The following is a 21,082-nucleotide window of genomic DNA, read 5'->3' on the forward strand; positions in this document are numbered from 1 at the left end:
CTACATATATATTTCAGCCATTTGAAAATAGCAGATCTACAAGCTCAAAATGCGTCACATCGCGACGCATTGTGAGCTTGTAGATCTGCTATTAAATCAAAAGATTTTTACACATTTTATACATTTGAAAACTTGTGAAATGGGGACATTCTACATTCTATTTCTGGTACTTTAAGAACATTTTCGTACCAATGCTATTTGTACTTTTACTCCAGTAAATTTGGAATTCCGGACTTGTATTGATACTTTTACTTAAGTAATAAATATGAGTACTTTTTCCACCACTGCAATTAAAGGGGTTGTAGGCAACATTAAGCCTAAATTTGAAAAATACCTCTATATATATATTTTGCATTTTTTCCCCTCTATCAGCCACTATATAATGATGCTGGGGTGTTTTCCTGCATTGAAAAACACTCCTCTTTCTGAAATCCGTATTTTCCCTACTATTTAGGTTACACATCCGGGTATCCGGTCCGTAAATTAACGCACGCATGTGCGCATCCGTGCGCGTCCGTGTCCGTGTGAACTTTTTACTTTCGGTTTTAAAATGCTCTCAAACTTCGTTTTTTAGGCACATAATTTACTTTTCAAAAAGCGTTTGGATAGAATTTAGTTGTTTAACTTCATATATGTGGTCAATTTGTCATGAAAGAGCCTATTTAAAAAATACAAATTCAGAGAACCGGCAGGGGCGGGCAGTTCCGCGAATTGTATCCGAATAAAGTAACCTATATTCGGCATGGCCCGTTTAGAAGTCTCCTTAACTCTATGGAAGTCCTCCGTGCGTCACCCCCTGGTGGTCGGGGAAACCAACTGCTGGATTTTTTTTCTTTGTTTATCTCTGAATCGCCTACAATCCCTTTAACTAAATGACTTATTATCTTAATTGTTCTTTTGCCCCGCCAGGTGAACGGCAGGCAGGTGTCCCTCCCCGCCCAGCTGTCAGGTGACATCACGGTGCGGGTGGCAGACAGGGCGGTGGTGGTGGAGCGGGCGTCGGCCGTGGGCGTGTCCTACTCCGTCACACAGGAAGTGACGGTGAGCGTTCACGAGCGCCTGGCGGGGAAGAAGACGTGCGGAGCGTGCGGAAACTACAACCACGACCCCAAGGACGACCTGAGGACGGCCCAGGGGACCATCGTCACCGACGTGTCCGTGGTGGTGGCGTCCTGGGGGGCCGGGGACTTCTCTAGGTGGTGAGTAATAAAGTACATTTACTCTAATAAAGTACATTTACTCTAGGTGGTGAGTAATAAAGTACATTTACTCTAGCTGGTGAGTAATAAAGTACATTTACTCTAGGTGGTGAGTAATAAAGTACATTTACTCTAGGTGGTGAGTAATAAAGTACATTTACTCTAGGTGGTGAGTAATAAAGTACATTTACTCTAGGTGGTGAGTAATAAAGTACATTTACTCTAGGTGGTGAGTAATAAAGTACATTTACTCTAGGTGGTGAGTAATAAAGTACATTTACTCTAGGTGGTGAGTAATAAAGTACATTTACTGAAGAACTGTACTTTTTTTTTTCCAGTATTTTTTTTAAATAAAGAACGTTTCTTATTAAAATGTGTATCTGACCAAACTGTATCTTTTATTTTGCAGTGGTCTGTAGAGGTGACCAATGACCACGAGGGACCAACGACATCACTTCCTGTCCCAGTGAAATGAAAACACTGTTAAAATGCTCAGTGTTCATTTAACTCTGACCGTGTACAAATTATCATTATTATTATTATTATTATTATTATATGGAACCACAGTCTCTCTCTCTCTCTCTCTCTCTCTCTCTCTCTCTCTCTCTCTCTCTCTCTAATTCATTTCAAATGATCTTTATTGGCCTGATAAAACATGTTTACATTGCCAAAGCAATTGTTGAATAAAGCAATAAAAACTGAGAAATGTGTGTTTGTCTCTCTCTCTCTCTCTCTCCCTCTCTCTCTCTCTCTCTCTCTCTCTCTCTCTCTCTCTCTCTCTCTCTCTCTCTCTCTCTCTCTCTGCAAAGGCAAAGGAGTTAAATGAGTTGTTAATGCGCTTTGAGAATAATGCTGTGATGTAATAAATGCCTTAGCATGTGATGGTGATTATGATAGAATATAATAGATTCAGGATCATTTTCTCCGTAGGCTTAGACTCTTTGATGTATGTCAGGGATGCCAAACTCAAATACACAGGGGGCCTAAATTTAAAAATATAAGTCAAGGGCCGGACTGGTTCAGGTCCCGGCGTGGGTACCTGATATGCAGTTTATAGATTACCCTGAAACACAGGACACATAAACGTGTTGTCTCTTTCACAAGATCCACACTGGATAATGCTGGTTTTATTAAACCCCAAAAATGTATTGCACACACACCATACACAGGCTATTAATCAAACAAATGTAATCTGTTGCAATATTTTCAGTAATTTCAAGTAGCAAACAACAGGCAAACAGCAACAAAATAAATGTCCTTCAAAAATCTAATACTCTTAATACTCACTGTATGTAAGTAAGATAAATGCAAAAATGAAAGTGCATGCATAAAATGCATTGTTAAAGCTTAATTTGCTGCTCTGTGATTCTCACCAATAACTGCTTTCTAATGTAAAATGAGAAAATAAATGAAATCAGTTGCATTCATTTCTAATGGCCAGCTCTAACTTTTCCTGAGTCCATTCAACTGAACAAAAAATATATAAAGGCAAACAGCCCCCAACAAATATTTCCCGTCAGCTGCAAATGGATTGCTGAACAGTTCAAACCTGCTTTTTTGGGTCTCAAAGTCGGCAAATCGCCGCTTGAAGTCGGCACCAAGTATGCTGAGTTTTTCAGCAAACTGTGCACTCGGGAACCCGGTGGTAGAGACCTGCTCTCTCATGGTCTGGCAGCACGGAAAATGGCAAAAGTTTTCGTGTCGCATCTGCGTCACGCCCATGCCCCTGCAGATCACCATACTCTGAATTTAACTCCCCCAAAAACGTCTTGAACTGGCGGTGATTTCATCCTCTGGCTCTAATGAAGTTAACTGCTTTTTTTATCGTGCTCATTACATGTTCCATTTTCAAGGCTTTGCCACACAACGACTCCTGGTGTATGATGCAGTGATACGATGTCAGCTCACCTTTGTCGTTCTCCTCCTGTATTCTCTCCCGAATCTTTGCCACCAATCCACTCTTGTTACCACACATAGCAGGCGCTCCGTCTGTTGTCAGTCCCACAAGTTTATCCCAAGGCAGCCCCATGTCATTTACACACCTGGAGACCTCTTCGTACAGATCTTTTCCTGTAGTTGTGCCATGCATATGACGTAATCCCAAAAACGCCATAGTCTACTCCACGGATGAAAATTGACAGCTGGGCAATGTCAGATATGTCCGTGCTCTCGTCCACAGCAAGGGAGTATGCGACAAATTCTTTTCCCTTTCTCACAAGCTGCTGTTTTAGATTGGTGGAAAGCTCTTGTACGCGGTCAGCAACGGTGTTTCTGCTCAGGCTCACATTTGAAAACAATTGCCTTTTTTCCGGGCACACGGCGTCACAAACTTTCATCATGCAGTTTTTGATAAACTCTCCCTCTGTAAAAGGCCGGGCTGATTTTGCGACCTCTTCTGCAACAATAAAACTGGCCTTGACAGCAGCCTCGCTTTGTGATTTGGCTTTTGTGAACAAAGCCTGCTGGGACTTCAGACCTTTTTTTAATTCTTCTACCTTCTGTAGCCTTTGTTCCATGTCCATATTCTTGTATTTGTCTATCTCTTTGTGTTTCGCTGACGTTAAGAAGTGCCTTCTTAGGTTATATTCTTTCATTACCGCCACACTGTCTCCACACAGAAGACACACAGGTTTTCCCTTTACGTCGGTGAACATGTATTCTGCCTCCCACCTGGCTTGAAAATCCCTGTGCTCAGAGTCCACCTTTCGTTTCGCCATTTTTGGGGAGAGGGGTACCTGTTGACCACAGGCGAATGAATGCGATACGCTGCAAGTCAGTGCCACTGCTGCAGTCACAGTGTGATGAATACTGAAGACGCGGTTTCTGGATACAAATACTCTCGCATTGCATGGCGGGACTGGTAAACAGTCAGTTCGCCTAAAAGCCTGGAGATCGAGGCTACCCAAAACCCCACTCGCCCCATTGTTTTGGTTTACTGAGGGTTATGTTTAGGAGACGGATAGACGCCCGAGGCGAGTGGGATTTTTTTTTTTGCAGTACTTTTTTGCAATATATATGTTTTTCTTTTGCAATATGCCGGCGGGCAGTTATAATTGTAATTCAATATCATCTCGCGGGCCAAAGATAAATTCTCACGGGCCTGATTTGGCCCGCGGGCCTTGAGTTTGACATATATGATGTAACAATGCTTGGAAATCTTTTATAGAGCTAGTATAGAGTCAATTGTAAGACATGGTATCACCAGTTGGTCAAAATGGTAGGGATTAGGGAAGATTATGAGTATGTCCCCATTACCCCCCAGGTCATTTTTGAGCAGTCCACCATTGTGCTGACTAAGAAGATGGTGTCTGACCCCTCTCATGTACTATATCCTGACCTCTGACCCCTCTCATGTACTATATCCTGACCTCTGACCCCTCTCATGTACTATATCCTGACCTCTGACCCCTCTCATGTACTATATCCTGACCTCTGACCCCTCTCATGTACTATATCCTGACCTCTGACCCCTCTCATGTACTATATCCTGACCTCTGACCCCTCTCATGTACTATATCCTGAGTATAGGTCACTGCCGTCAGGTAGGAGCTACAGGGCCCATGCGTTCAGCTATAATAGGTATAAGTACTCTTTTGTCCCTCTGTCCAGTGATGGAAAGTAACTAAGTACATTTACATACATACACACACACACACACACACACACACACACACACACACACACACACACACACACACACACTCACATATAGTCTCATACCTTCTGTAGCTTTCATTGTGGGTATCATGCTTAACCAACACCGCCCTCTAGTGGGCTAGGAAAGAATATCCCCTCTTGTACATAATCATCCAGGCTGAAGCACTAAGTTATATTTTTAAAACCACATTATTTTGATCAAACTGAATCTCCACACTGTGCTGCTTAGCTGACATGTTTCTCATGCTTTCATTCCTGTTTGGGAATAAGAATGTACGTCTGAATAAAGAATGTTCATTGTAAATGTTGCTCTAACGTTTTTATTTGCATTTTTACACTATAAATCAACCATAAAACGTAACGTTACGAGCTTGTAGATCTGCAATTCTTAAAATGTGTGCACATCTTTATACTGTATATATATTTTAAAGCGAACATTTGTAACTCAAATCTTTACTTCTGGGGGGGTCCCTGGAACAACATTTTTTGAGATGGGGGTCCGCGGCCAAATACATATAATTTTGGGGGTCCTTGACATGACATTTGGCCATTGATCATTGGAACATATAAAGGCTTTTAAGGCTTCGTAATCAAACATTGCACAGAGCAGATATGACAAATAACTGACCTATATGCAAAGAAATTATTGACATTTAATAATTTTATACATGTAAAAATAGCAGAAATATTAGATCTACAAGCTTACAACGTGTCACTTTTTTGTGACGCGTTGTAAGCTTGTAGATCAGCTATTTCTGTTATTTTCATTGGTTCATTTTATTTTTAATATTTTAAAGTCTTGAAAAAGTTTGAACGTTTTCAACAACAACAAAAATAATTGTGATTTTCTCAAATAATTGCGAGTTTATGTAATAATTGTGACAGGCAGGCGTATCCGTGAAATGGACACTTGGACCGGGGTCATATTCAGCACTTTGCTGGTCAGGCCTGGAATCGAACCTCGGGGAACATATGGGACTCCTGCTCCCCAGGCGGGCTCTAACAACGGTTCTGCTTAAAACCCATTAAGACCGGCAAAGCATCGGCCATTTTAGATCTGAACCACTTTAACCATTATCTTATACTTTGGCTATTCAAAACATAGCAGATCTACAAGCTCTATAGTGCGGCACTGAGTGCCGCGCTATAGAGCTTGTAGATCTGCTATGTTTTTGAAAAAGCATGAACATGATGTGTATTTTTTAAAGCAAACATTTCTCAAAAGACTCAAAGATTTGATTTAAACATTTTCACTTAAAAATATATATTAAAAAAACTGAATATATACACATTTTCACGATAAAAAAAGCAGATCTACAAGCTCGTAGCATGCATGAGCTTGTAGATCTGCTATTTTTGAATAGCCCAAAGTATAAAATAATGGTGGAAACACAAGCCGGTTCACGGCCGGTTCTGTGATAGCACCACGGTTCCAAGTATCTAGAACAGAAGCAGCTTCTATAGAACCAGTTGTTTTTGGTGGAAACAGGGCAGAGAGAGAGAATGGAATGTCTCAGGGAGGGTTTATACCTGCAGACATACTTCTCACTGCCCTGAGACAAACAGCAACACGCTGACCATCACCAAGCACCAGTGGTGGAAAGTACATTTACTCAAGTACCGCACTTAAGTGCATTTTTTTTACTTTACTGGAGTATTTCCAGTTTTCAGTACTTTTACTTCTACTCCACTACATCTCAGAGGCAAATATTGTGCTTTTACTCCACTACAATTATTTGAAAACTTTAGTTAATAGTTACTTTGTAGATTCTGATTATTATTACAAAACATACACTAACCACTTCAGCCCTATAGGCCTATACATATCGACCGTTTGAAAATAGCAGACAAGCTCACAGTGAGCTTCTAGATCGACTATTTTCAGAATATTTTGTATACATTTTGAAAGTATACAATTTCAAAAGATTAAACAAAGTTTAAACAAAAAAATCACAACTTTCCATCAATCAAACAAAATCCCAATTTTTTTCAAAAGTATTTAATTAAAAAAAATTACAAACAATAGCCAATCTACAAACACGCAGATCTGCTATTTTCACTAGTTTGGTTCCCTGGCAAATGTCTATAATCTCTCTTTTGGGTGTTGAGCTAAAAGGTTTGGCAACCACCGGCCTACTGTACTTCAGTACATGAGGTACTTTTACTTGAGTATTAGTATTTCTCAATACCTTAAACTTCTACTCCACTAGGCAACACCTCAGGGGCAAATATTGTACTTTTTACTCCACTGTAATTGGATAATAATATATACACTAATTGGATTTGTAAAACATTAGGCCCACTACAAACTACAAAACATCCCTTCAAGTCGGCCATCCCACCCAATTTCATTAAAAACACATTATGAGACGCCAGAAGACTTAATTTATACTTATATAGAGTCGCGTTGTGGGCTTGTAGATCTGCTTTTTTTTTCATTTGGTCCAGCAGCCTTCCAGCCCGCCCCGCCCCCTCCAGGCCGCCCCGCCCCCTCCATTCTGCAGACCGTTTGAGAAGTGAGAAGGAATTTAAAGCCCAGCTGCTGACAGAGACTTGGAACAAACACACACTTTAGATCTGGTTTTTTTAAACGAAACAACGCACTTTAGTCTCTTTAACTTCATGTTTTAAGCTTCTGTTATTAAAGCTGGACGCAACTTCATACATTTGAACAGCAAACTTTCAGTGAGAGAAAAGTTTAAAAAGTCTGGATCTGTTCAGAACAGAGAGAGAAGTTTCTGCTACTCTGTATCAAAGAGGTGAGTGGATACAGTATGGATACATTATGGATACATTTAGACCAACATTGTGTTTGTTTGGCCTTGATTGGATCAATTTAACTGTCATAGATTTATTTTATCGACAGCCTACTAACATTTGTGTATCTATGACAGGACCATGTCTTGAACACTCCCCCCATATAGTGTTAGGAGTTGCGTGTTTAAAGCTCGTACATGTTTATAAAAGTAAAATATTCTAAATATAAAGTACTTTCCCTGAAGCCACTGATGTTACCTGACCATACGGATTTTTTATGTTCAGTAATAATCAGTATTGATTAATAAAAAAGAGTTTCAATCCCCTCTGTGTCTGGATGCTATTGTATTTCCTCCTTTCTATTTGGATAGAATACCGGGTTTCACCTGTTGCAACAGCGCCACTACACCCAGGAACTTCAGCCACAGACCAGATTAAAACTCTTCTTTATTAAACGATATACTGAACATTACTGAACACAAAACACCCGTATGGTTGGGTAACATCCGTAGCTTCAGGGTAAGTAATTTATATTGTGAATGTTTAGTTTTATAAAGATGTAAGAGCTTTAAACATACAACTCCAAACTGTATTTGGATAAAGTGTCCAACACTGTCATAGAAAGGCTGCAAATGTATTGCTTGTGTTTGTTTTGAATGGAATATCTAAATGTCATGCAACTAATCTCTGCCTTAGTTTAACAGATGGATTAATAAGTGAGAGATTATGAAAATGTATTCAATACCAAAACACAACAGGCTGCTTTTTCACTCATGAATCATGATTCAACATTATATTTTTAACTATAATCTCAATTCAATCTGCATAACTTTGTTTAATGACTTTATAGCTACATGGATCCTTATGATTTAACTGGTTTGTTTGTTTATGTAAACATGAACTGATGTGGTTTTGATGTTAAACTTATTAATTTAACCCCTTGTAGCCTAACCCCACCCCCCCTTCAATGAAAGACCCCCGCCCACAACCCCATATGGGTAACCGGTAGAGGTGTAACGATATAGTAACTGCATCGAAAAATCGTTTTGAATTTCCAATGATCTACTATATCGATATGCAAACAGCAAAATATCGTATCGTTTGACTTTGTATCGTATCGAATCGTTTTGCAATGCAAATAATCGTATCGAATCGTTTTGCAATGCAAATAATCTTTACTTTTAAGAAGAAAATGTACTTTTAAGAAGAAAAAAGAGAAAGAGGGGTTTATATCCAGTATCCAGGTATTTATTTTTCACACAGAATATTTGGGTAAATAAATGGTTACTAATTTATGTCGATTTTAAATCATTGAATCGAATCGTATCGTTCTAAATTAACCTGTCCTGTATCGTTCATGTATCGTATCGACTAAATCACTGAATCGAAACGTATCGTATCGTTCTAAATGAACCTGTATCGTTCATGTATCGTGTGTGTGTGTGTGTGTGTGTGTGTGTGTGTGTGTGTGTGTGTGTGTGTGTGTGTGTGTGTGTGTGTGTGTGTGTGTGTGTGTGTGTGTGTGTGTGTGTGTGTGTGTGTGTGTGTGTGTGTGTGTGTGTGTGTGTGTGTGTGTGTGTGTGTGTGTGTGTGTGTGTGCGCGCGCGCGCGCGCGTGCGTACAGAGATGAGAACACATTGTAACGTTATGGAATGAGGGAACTTTCACTAAAGTATTTTAGGATAGTCTGTCTTTAGGACGGAAACCTTGTGGAACAGAACCATGTGTTTACAATGTACTTATTATTTAGAGTCACAAAGCTCTTTATACTCTTCATTGGTTCAATATTATCACACACACACACACACACACACACACACACACACACACACACACACACACACACACACACACACACACGTACAACCACTTTCACCGTCACTCAATTGTTTAGCTAAAAATAACTGATCTGCAAGCTCACGGTGTGGAGATACAAGGTTTCTGCCCGACAGCGACGCTAAGCAGAAACGTGTCGGATGAAAACGTCCCCAATAAGCTTTAATAATATAATAATAATATGTATATTATATAATAAGCTGAGCATAGAATGAAGCCTCGGGGCCAGTTGCACCGCCTCACACTAAGTTCAAACTTAGCCTAGTTATCGCTTAAATGGCTTTAAAAAAAAACATTTAGACCAGGAAAGTATCTGAAATTTTCAGATTTATTTGGCTATTTTTAGAAAAATCTTGAACATTTGTGCAAATCTTTAAATATATATTTATACTTTTTACATTTGTAACATATTTTTGTTCCAGGGACCCCCAGAAGCAAAGATTTGAGTTATTGCGAACGCAGCGGAAGAAGGCGCGCCTTCGTGCAAGTGGAGCTTACTATGAAACCGTGCTTGGCTTGTGTGTGTGTCTGCGATTCTGTGTGTCTGTGTGCACTGCCTATGTGCAGCTGTGTGCAGCCAAGTAAATGTCCAATATAGACGTACCATACATCAAATGAAAGGTATTTGAAAACTGAACACACCTGTCAAGGTTGCGTTTAAGCCCGCCCTTTCCCCCGGAAGCCACGCCCCGGAGAAGGCTCCTAAAAACTCCCCATTGAAACCCCATGTTAAATGAAAAGTGCCCGAATCGCTCCCAAACTTTTTCTACCCCCCTTAAGTCGGGGTCTACGAACAAATACTTCGGCCTCGGATTTTGGCTCCGCCCCCCGGAAGTGGGTGAAACAGGCACTTTGTTGAATTGTTCAAAAACATTCAAAAAAATTATTGGGGTGAATTTTTATTTGTCTAAGATGCTCCTTTTAACGCAGAATTTTTTGGTATTTTTTTTTTAAAAACGCCTTAGTTTTCGAGCTGCGTTCGCTTACCGCGTTCGCGCGTCTTACTTGTATATATATATTCATAGAAATAAGATTTGCACACATTTTCACGATTTTTCAAAGAATAGCAGATCTACAAGCTCATAGTGCGGCACTCAGTGCCGTGCTATGAGCTTGTATATCTGCTATTTTTGAATAGCCAAAGAAATCTAAAATGACAGAGATACTTTCCCGGCTAAATGGGTTAAATGGCTTTTTAAAAGCTCTAACTAGGCTAAGTTTGAACTTAGTGTGAGTTGGTGCAACTGGCCCCTGGATGAAGGACTGATCCATCAAACCCTCTCCTTTTACCACGTCTGCTAAACGTACCCTCTCCTCTCCAGACCATGAATTGCAGCATTTACTATGGCATTGGTTCTCAGAGTGCGGTCCGGGGACCCCCAGGGGTCCTTTGCAGTACCAGGAGGTCCCCAGCAAAATGAGTTAATAAAACGTCACAATCATTACTTTATCCATAGTTCACTTTATCCATAGTTTATACTCTTGGCTATGAGCTTGTAGATCTGCCATTTTTTGAAAAATCTCGAAAATATGTGCAAATCTTTAAATCATTTCTTTTTTTAAAGGTGAACATTTTGAACTCAAATCTTTGCTTCTAAATACATATCAATATGGGGGTCGTTGGCAGGAAAAGGTTTGAGAACCACTGTGTTATGGTATTGCCTTTTCCTTACTCTCCTGAACTATGCAGTACTGTAGCACATCTCCAGTAAAGATTGATTATTATACTTCATTGAGCGTGGAGTCACGCATCCAAGTATATCAAGGCAAGCCCCTGCCTTAACCCATTAAAGGGCAAGACCACTTTGGTAGAGGTTTGGGTTGTGTAATTACCTTGCCATGATGTGGCAAAGTAACTACATTACCAACTAAATTACCAACTCCAAAGGGGGACAATAAATACAAAATAATTGCTCCAGTGATTAGAAATTCATAATTCAAAATATGCTCCTCATTGATTTGCATTGTACACTGAAACAGATCTCAAAGTCACTCTTTTAGCACATAAATGAACACAAACAAAGCTGATTCAGATAATATAGAACATCACAAAACCCAGTAGAATTATCCATTTCTAATCAATGGAGCAACATTTTTGTATTTCTTGTCCACCTTTAGAGTTACATCATGGTAGGTCACTAGTACCACTACACAACCTAAACCTCTACTAAAGTGAACTATCCCTTTAAGACCTGAGGCCCATTCTAAAAATGTCTTCTAAATCCTAAGAATTTTCTGGAAAACTGCCCAAACATTTTCATGTCAAGGACCCCCAAAATGAGAATGTATTTGGCCGCGGACCCCCATCTGAAAATATTTTGTTCCAGGGACCCCCATAAGCAAGGATTTGAGTTAGAAATGTATAAGCCCATCAGACTATGTTACATTGTAACTGTACGTTCAGCCTGTTTGCCACCAACATGCAGAGCAGATTATACATTATTCTCCTCCTCTTCCAGCAGTCTGTGTGGTTTGTTTAACAGAGCAGATTATTGGACTTGGAATAACTCCATGTTCTTGTTATGATTCAGTCTGACAGGCAGCCTTTTGTTGGTAATCCTATGTTTGTGTGGCAGAGCTCAGCTCTCTGCCTCTGCTTCCTCCTGAGAGAGAGAGACACACACACACACACACACACACACACACACACACACACACACACACACACACACACACACACACAGAGAGGCGCGCGCACACACACACACACACAGGGAGGCACAGACACACACACATACACACTCTCTCTGAGAGAGAGAGAGACACACACACACACACACACACAGGGAGGCACACACAGACACACACACACACACACACACACACACACACACACACACACACACACACACACACACACACACACACACACACACACACACTCTCTCTGAGAGAGAGACACACACACACGCACACGCACACGCACACACACACACAGAGAGATAATCTTGGCTTCTAATGTAGACTTTGATCTTTGCATTAAACATAATAAATTGGATCAGAGTGTTTTTCAGTGGCACATAGAGCAGGAGTTCAGTGTGTTGTTCTGCATGTATTTAAGCCTGCTTGAGTTGTTTCATGCGCGTCTTGCCTTTATTGATAGTCTATACAGGGTCGAGAGACAGGAAACAGAGAGAGAGAGAGAGCAGGGCAGTGACATGCAGCAAAGGTCAACACGCAGGGCCTGGGAATTGAACCGATGAGTCGCTGTGAGGCATCAGAGCCTCTGCCGTACGTGACCTAACCACTGTGGGATATCTCTTTTGATCGGGCCAATCAGTGACAGCGTTTCAACTGCTGTCTGTACGACAGTGAAAAACATCTAAATCTCTTTCTGGTTTCTCATTAACCCATTAAGACCTGAGGTTCCGATTCTACAAATGTCTTCTAAATATATATTTTTTAAAACATATGTTTCTATATCAGTGGTGCTCAAACTTTTTCATGTCAAGGACCCTCAAAATTATATGTATTTGACCCCCATCTCAAAATATTTTGTTCCAGGGACCCCCATGAAGCAAAGATTTGAGTTAAAATGTTCGCTTTAAAACAATACATATTCAAATATTTGCACATATTTTCACGATTTTTCAAAAATAGCAGATCTACAAGCTCATAGCGCGGCACTGGTGCCGCGCTATGAGCTTGTAGAGCTGCTATTTTTGAATAGCCAAAGTGTAAAATAATGCTTTTATTTTTTAGCTCAAACGAAAAAGTGACAAAGATGCGTCCCAGGTCTTATTGGGTTAAACTGAATGTGATGTCATGTTTACTCGTTTAAGCTGGGGGACCCCCCTGGAACCCTCACGGGGATCCCCTGGCGGTCCCCGGACCCCCTCTTTGAGAACCAGTGCTGGTAACACAATCTCCCAGAATGTCTAGACAACATTCAGGGAACCAATCAACAGCCGGTCCCTCTGCTAGTTCATGTCACGCAAACCTGATCCACCAGCCAGAGCCTGATCTGTTCTGCATCGCTCTCCCAAAATAGACGATCTACAAGCTCTACGTCGCGACGCGTCGTCAGCTTGAAGATCGTCTATTTTCCACGCGACAGAATATGAATGACTATACTTAACCCTTATAGACCGGGAACGCATCTCTGAGTCATTTTTATTGATTTGTTTGGCTATTAAAGAATTGCAGATCTACAAGCTCATAGCGCGCTATGAGCTTGTAGATCTGCTATAGATATGCTATTTTTTATCTTAAATTTGGGCAAATGGGGGGTCCCTGGAACAAAACATTTTCAGATGGGGGTCCGCGGCCAAATACACATCATTTTGGGGGCCCTTGGCATGGGAAAGGTTTTGAAAACCACAGATTTTTCAAAAAACTGTAGACATTTGGTAGAATCCCCCCAGAAGCAAAGATTTGAGTTACAAATGTTCGCTTTAAAAATATACATTCAAAGATTTGCACACATTTTCACACTTTCAAAAAATGAATTGCAGATCTACAAGCTCGACTGGGTTAACTGTTCTGGAAGCTTCTGGCTCAGTAAGCAACGTAACCCACTGACCAAATATCAAGTGCAACTCAACCCTCCTTCTGGCCTCACATCCCCACTAACTAGATCCCAGCTTCTGAAGTGCCGAGACGAAAATAGACTCCTCTGGCCTTACTGAGCCGAGAGAGGAGGATTCATGAGCCATAAACATGTTCTACATGTCATATAGTCATCCCTATAGGGTTTAGTTGAGCTGAAATGGCTCTGATGAATCTGGCTGTCGCTATCAAACTGGTATAGCAGTCAGTAGTTTATTAATGTTCAAACTTAAAGGTTCTACGACATTCATGTTGACTTTTTTTTTTTAATGTTTTTTTGGGGGGTTTATGACCTCAATTACACCCCAAAAAAACGGAACTTTGAACATTCAGTGGATTTTCTGTGGTCTGGGGTTTTCTGAATAATTAGGCTGAAAAGTAATCTGTAATTGGCCCTTGGACTGTGAGGTCACGGTCCATTATTCCCGCCCACTCTCCTTCTCGCCCCTCCCCTATCCTTTCCTTTGGGGGGGGGGGGGGGGGGAGTAAAGGCGATGATTTACAGGCAAAATCCCTCAACAGCGACACCCGCAGGCAAAGATTTATTTTGTCTTTGCAGTTGAAAAGGCTTTAGTAATGTGAGAGAAAAACACCTGCTATGGCTCACTGGAGTGGAATTTTCAGTTAAAACGTTTTATACACGTTTGAAGGACCATGACAAACACTTTTAATGTGTTGTAAAACTGAATGTCATGAAAGCTTTAAAGGAGTATTTCACTTTAAAACACTCCCAAGTTAACCTTGCTAGACTCATTGAAAACACACATATCTGGTGACTGATATTGTCCTTCTAATGAATGTTAGACTCATTAAAACACACGTCTCTGCTTCTAGTGACTGATATTGTCCTTCTAATGAATGTTAGACTCATTAAAACACACGTCTCTGCTTCTAGTGACTGATATTGTCCTTCTAATGAATGTTAGACTCATTAAAACACACGTCTCTGCTTCTAGTGACTGATATTGTCCTTCTAATGAATGTTAGACTCATTAAAACACACGTCTCTGCTTCTAGTGACTGATATTGTCCTTCTAATGAATGTTAGACTCATTAAAACACACGTCTCTGCTTCTGGTGACTGATATTGTCCTTCTAATGAACGTTAGACTCATTAAAACACGTCTCTGCTTCTAGTGACTGATATTGTCCTTCTAATGAATGTTAGACTCATTAAAACACACGTCTCTGCTTCTGGTGACTGATATTGTCCTTCTAATGAACGTTAGACTCATTAAAACACACGTCTCTGCTTCTAGTGACTGATATTGTCCTTCTAATGAATGTTAGACTCATTAAAACACACGTCTCTGCTTCTGGTGACTGATATTGTCCTTCTAATGAATGTTAGACTCATTAAAACACACGTCTCTGCTTCTGGTGACTGATATTGTCCTTGTAGTCATGAACAGTGTTGGATACAATATAACTTATACATTTGAGGTGGTTGTATTTGGTCTATCTGCTCTTCTATACAGACATTTGCATCCTGTGTCTAGGTTGGACACGACTGGTTGACAAGTGGTACTGTCTGAAGGTCAAAATTACGTTTCTCCCCTGAGCAAGCAGGAAGCTCTATTAGGCTCTATTGGCTCAATGGTAAACATTTCAGCAGTTGAGCGGGAGACCCGGGTTTGAATCCTGGGTAGAACAGGAAAGTCACAGAGTGCAGCTTTAAGTCTCTGTGGACAGCTTTAAAGCACAGCTCAAGACCTATTTTTAACTTTCTCGCTTTTAGATGATTTTTAAATCTCTGTGTTGTCCATGTACTCGCTGTGTTGCCTGATTCACCCTTTTTCTGCTATGATTTTAATGTTGTTTTATGCTTTTGCTTTTCTTTTTTGCTTTATTGTTAATTTGTACTTTTTCCGTAAAGCACTTGTGCTTTATTCTTGCTCTGTAAAGAACTTTAAGCTGTATTTCATGTCATGAAAGGTGCTACAAATAAAGTGTATTATTAGTATTTGGGTTCATTGTGGTGTCTCTCCCTGCAGGAGTCATGGAGCTGGTGGTGTTGGTGGCTCTGAGCGCCTGGATGAGTCCAGCATCAGGTACACTCTGTGTGTGTGTGTGTGTGTGTGTGTGTGTGTGTGTGTGTGTGTGTGTGTGTGTGTGTGTGTGTGTGTGTGTGTGTGTGTGTGTGTGTGTGTGTGTGTGTGTGTGTGTGTGTGTGTGTGTGTGTGTGTGTGTGTGTGTGTTGCACGATTCTTGCTCAAATGTGAATCACGATTTTCCTCCATAAGAATTGAGATCACGATTCTCTTGTAAATATAAAAATATTACGCAAAAAAACAAAAAAAAAAACATTCTTTTTAAAATGTAAAAACAAATCGCCATAATTTAAAATCGAGATTGCATAGGTGTCTGAATCGAGATCACGATCTTTTTTCGATTAATTGTGCAGCACTAGTGTGTGTGCACCGCTAGTGTATATTCTGAGTGTCGCAAAATCGTGGAACATTTGTGTGAATCTTTGAATATATGGTTTAAAGCAAACATTTTCATCTCTGATCTGTACTTCTGGGGGGTCCCTGGGGGTCCCTGGAACAACATATTTTGAGATACAGGCCGTGGCTAAATGTTGGACTTCACCCAACAATAGGTTTTATTTCCGCCTCTCTGCTGTAGACTGTGTTCTACTGAGATGAAACACAACCTGCTTCCTCAGCAAGCTTTCCTTAGACAACCAGAAATGAGCTGTGTGTGTTTTGTTTGTGTGTGTGTGTGTGTGTGTGTTTGTGTACGTGTGTGTGTGTGTGTGTGTGCGTGCGTGTGTGTGTGTGTGCGTGCGTGGCAGGATCAGCATTTGGCAGGGAGATGTTGGGTAAGTCGCCTGCATCAGCATCTGTGCACGGCCTGCATGCATCAGCGTGCTCACATGCACACGCAGCGTGTTCATGTGCAACGCCCAGGGATTCTAACCCAGGTCTCCCGCACAGGAAGGCAGACTGAAGTCAAACATCCCTCTCCGCTAGCCTAAAGGGGAATCACACCTCCTTGGCTCTGAGAGATGTTAAGCTCTGATCCACTCTGTTACGCTCACGTGCACATCAGTGCACGTTGTGCATCAGTGTGATCACGTGCACACGCATTAGTGCATCATTGTGCTCACGTGCACACACATTAGTGCATCAGTGTGTGCATGTGCACACACCAGTGTGCTCACATGCACACATATTAGTGCATCATTGTGCTCACGTGCACACACATTAGTGCATCAGTGTGTGCATGTGCACACACCAGTGTGCTCACATGCACACGCATTAGTGCATCATTGTGCTCACGTGCACACACATTAGTGCATCAGTGTGTGCATGTGCACACACCAGTGTGCTCACATGCACACGTATTAGTGCGTCAGTGTGATCACGTGCACACACATTAGTGCATGGTGTGTGCACGTGCACACGCATTAGTGCATGGTGTGCATCAGTGTGATCACGTGCACACGCATTAGTGCATCAGTGTGCTCACATGCACACGCATTAGTGCTTGTTGTGCGTCAGTGTGCTCACGTGCACACGCATCAGTGTGTGCACGTGCACACGTATTCGTGCTTGTTGTGCATCAGTGTGCTCACGTGCACACACATCAGTGCATGTTGTGCTGCTCAGATAGAATGGAGTGGTTCATATGGCTGCTGCTCAAGCCTGTCTTCTACTTAGCTTCACTGTGTGTGTGTGTGTGTGTGTGTGTGTGTGTGTGTGTGTGTGTGTGTGTGTGTGTGTGTGTGTGTGTGTGTGTGTACTCCGTGTGTGTGTGTGTGTGTGTGTGTGTAACAGGATCAGCATTTGGCAGAGAGATGCAGCGTAAGTTGCCTGCATCAGCATGCTCCTGCTCTGCACCAGTATCACGGCCTGCCTCAGCGTGCTCACGTGCACATTGGTCACATGCACACGCATCACACGCTGCCACCCTGAGACTGCATGGGAGGTCTGGGTTCGATTCCCCGGCCCCGTCATAAATAACACTGGCTATAAAAATGGACCCAATGTCTCCCTGCTTGGCCCTCAGCATCAATGGCTGGATCCCTGAGACAGACTAGTGTCTGTAGCCTCACACTACAGACAGACTAGTGTCTGTAGCCTCACACTACAGACAGACTAGTGTCTGTAGCCTCACACTACAGACACTAGTCTGTCTGTATCCTCACACTACAGACAGACTAGTGTCTGTAGCCTCACACTACAGACAGACTAGTGTCTGTAGCCTCACACTACAGACAGACTAGTGTCTGTAGCCTCACGCTACAGACAGACTAGTGTCTGTAGCCTCACGCTACAGACAGACTAGTGTCTGTAGCCTCACTCTACAGACAGACTAGTGTCTGTAGCCTCACACTACAGACACTAGTCTGTCTGTAGCCTCACACTACAGACAGACTAGTGTCTGTAGCCTCACACTACAGACAGACTAGTCTGTCTGTAGCCTCACACTACAGACAGACTAGTGTCTGTAGCCTCACACTACAGACAGACTAGTGTCTGTAGCCTCACGCTACAGACAGACTAGTGTCTGTAGCCTCACGCTACAGACAGACTAGTGTCTGTAGCCTCACGCTACAGACAGACTAGTGTATGTAGCCTCACGCTACAGACAGACTAGTGTCTGTAGCCTCACGCTACAGACAGACTAGTGTCTGTAGCCTCACGCTACAGACAGACTAGTGTCTGTAGCCTCACACTACAGACAGACTAGTGTATGTAGCCTCACGCTACAGACAGACTAGTGTCTGTAGCCTCACGCTACAGACAGACTAGTGTATGTAGCCTCACGCTACAGACAGACTAGTGTCTGTAGCCTCACGCTACAGACAGACTAGTGTCTGTAGCCTCACGCTACAGACAGACTAGTGTCTGTAGCCTCACGCTACAGACAGACTAGTGTATGTAGCCTCACGCTACAGACAGACTAGTGTCTGTAGCCTCACGCTACAGACAGACTAGTGTATGTAGCCTCACGCTACAGACAGACTAGTGGCTGTAGCCTCACGCTACAGACAGACTAGTGTCTGTAGCCTCACGCTACAGACAGACACTAGTCTGTCTGTAGCCTCACGCTACAGACAGACTAGTGTCTGTAGCCTCACACTACAGACACAGGAGATAGGCTCCTCCCCCTCTGGGCCACATGGCTCAGGAAACCGTTGGTTCTCAAGGGTTGAAGGATATCTACTTACTCCAGAAGTTGAGTGATATTTGACCAGGAATATTTTTTACTTTGACAGTAGAGTATTTGAACAGGAGTATCTTTACTTTGACAGTAGAGTATTTGAACAGGAGTATCTTTACTTTGACAGAGTATTTGACCGGGAGTATTTTTTACTTTGACAGTAGAGTATTTGACCAGGAGTATCTTTACTTTGACAGTAGAGTATTTGACCAGGAGTATCTTTACTTTGACAGTAGAGTATTTGACCAGGAGTATCTTTACTTTGACTGTAGAGTATTTGTGATTTTGTGATTTTCTTACCTTTTCAATATTTCACAGAATATTTATCTCCAGTATGATCGATCCCCTGATGGTTGCTAATCACTGAGGATTATACTGTGCTTCCGTGAAGAAAAAAAAATGTCATCGCGACCTCCCGTTGGCTTGTTATAGGCCGTTGATAATAGCATGTTTCCACCAAAAATACATCAGTGATGATTTGCTATTTGAGGACGGTAAAATGCGCGAGGCGTTAGACTCTAAAAACGTCCCTGAATTAGTCATGGGTGTGGTTATGTAGTCATGGGTGTGGTTATGTAGTTATGGGTGTGGTTAGGTAGTCATGGGTGTGGTTAGGTAGTCATGGGTGTGGTTATGTAGTCATGGGTGTGGTTAGGTTGTCATGGGTGTGGTTATGTAGTCATGGGTGTGGTTATGTAGTCATGGGTGTGGTTAGGTCGTCACTTTGATCAAACCAATCAGAGTATCGGCTGCCATTTCCTTTAACTCTTTCAGTGCCATGCTTATTTATGGAATTTTGGTTCCGAGTGCCACAACCAAAATTAATTGTAAAAAAAAAAGTGCTTAGGAGCCGAGATACAGCCTTTTTCGGTAAAAAGTTAAACAAGTGAATGGAGCAGCAAATCTTCAAATCATCATATCTTGGGTTCTGAACATGTTTTTCAAAAAAAACAAACGTATTTGACGTATTGTGGCACTGAAAGAGTTAAGATCAGCGCAAGACGCAGCGCCCTGTCCGTGCGTTAAGTGGTGAGATCAAAAGAGAAAGAAACATCACATTGAAAAGTCAATCACTGTAAGAGAAACAGAGAGAGAGAGAAAGGAGAGAACAAACTCCATTTGTTCACACTTACAGCTTCAGGCAAAACGGCTGTAAAAACCTTTTTATTTCATTTAATTTCATTGGATTAATGAAGGAATAGGTCTTTGAAATGCCAGCTAAAACATTGTGAGCGGAACATGAGTCTTTCAGATCGGATGGATTGATGCGGGGTGAGTAGGGCTTTGGTCAGGGACGTGCTGGCCACTCCCCCCCCCCCCCCCCCCCGTTGACAAAACGGTGGCCGGTTCGGGACCAAATTCCCAGCGCTGAATTCCGGTCCCAGCCCGCCCCTGGTTTTGGCTGACTTATCAGGCATGCATGCGTAATGTGCGCCCGCCGCCCGACACTTCCTTTTGACCCTTTAACGTTTAATAAACGTACAATAATCATGATTGACACATCGAATGAACAAAGACACTTTACAGATTATAGAGAACCTTGAATTATAACGACCGCTTGAGAATTGGCCGAGTATGGCTCAGTTAAACTTCAGAGTAGGGCTCTGGCTGCCTATCAGCATGCATGTGCTCTGGGCACCTGCGCTGCCTCCCGACACTTGCTTTTGGCTTCATAGCGTTTGATAGGGGGGTAATACAATGATGATTGATACACCGAATGATCATAAACACTTCACAGATTATAGAGAACTTTGAATTATAACAATCGCTTGAGAATTGGCCGACATATTAACACTCCCCTAGGCGTTAAATATATGGCGAGTCTTAAGAGTTTGCTTTCAGCGTGACTCGTAACATGTCAATTGCGCATAAGATGGGGGCGTTATTACTTCCTTTAATTAGAGAGAGAGAGA

The 21,082-nt window shown here is 41.9% G+C and overlaps 2 protein-coding genes across 3 annotated transcripts in view; both read left to right on the forward strand.

Annotated features, from left to right (window-relative positions):
• Positions 1–1,618, forward strand: part of fcgbp (Fc gamma binding protein) — a gene marked incomplete at both ends in the record, with an annotated part of 69,169 nt that extends 67,551 nt beyond the window's left edge. Inside the window, 2 exons of the mRNA XM_080427185.1 lie at positions 910–1,199; positions 1,609–1,618. Of these exons, the coding sequence (XP_080283311.1) occupies positions 910–1,199; positions 1,609–1,618 (300 nt within the window). The remainder of the gene's footprint in view (positions 1–909; positions 1,200–1,608) is intronic.
• Positions 1,619–7,426: 5,808 nt separating this feature from the next.
• LOC308083759 (FXYD domain-containing ion transport regulator 6-like) overlaps positions 7,427–21,082 on the forward strand; it is a 45,775-nt gene continuing 32,119 nt past the window's right edge. For both annotated transcript variants that reach the window (XM_080426094.1, XM_080426096.1), the window contains exons 1-2: positions 7,427–7,615; positions 15,992–16,048. In XM_080426094.1, coding sequence (XP_080282220.1) covers positions 15,997–16,048 — 52 coding nt within the window. In that variant the 5' untranslated portion in view covers positions 7,427–7,615; positions 15,992–15,996. The remainder of the gene's footprint in view (positions 7,616–15,991; positions 16,049–21,082) is intronic.

This window comes from Gymnoscopelus braueri (assembly GCF_963280865.1).
Source record: "Gymnoscopelus braueri genome assembly, chromosome: 4".
Classification (NCBI taxonomy): domain Eukaryota; kingdom Metazoa; phylum Chordata; class Actinopteri; order Myctophiformes; family Myctophidae; genus Gymnoscopelus; species Gymnoscopelus braueri.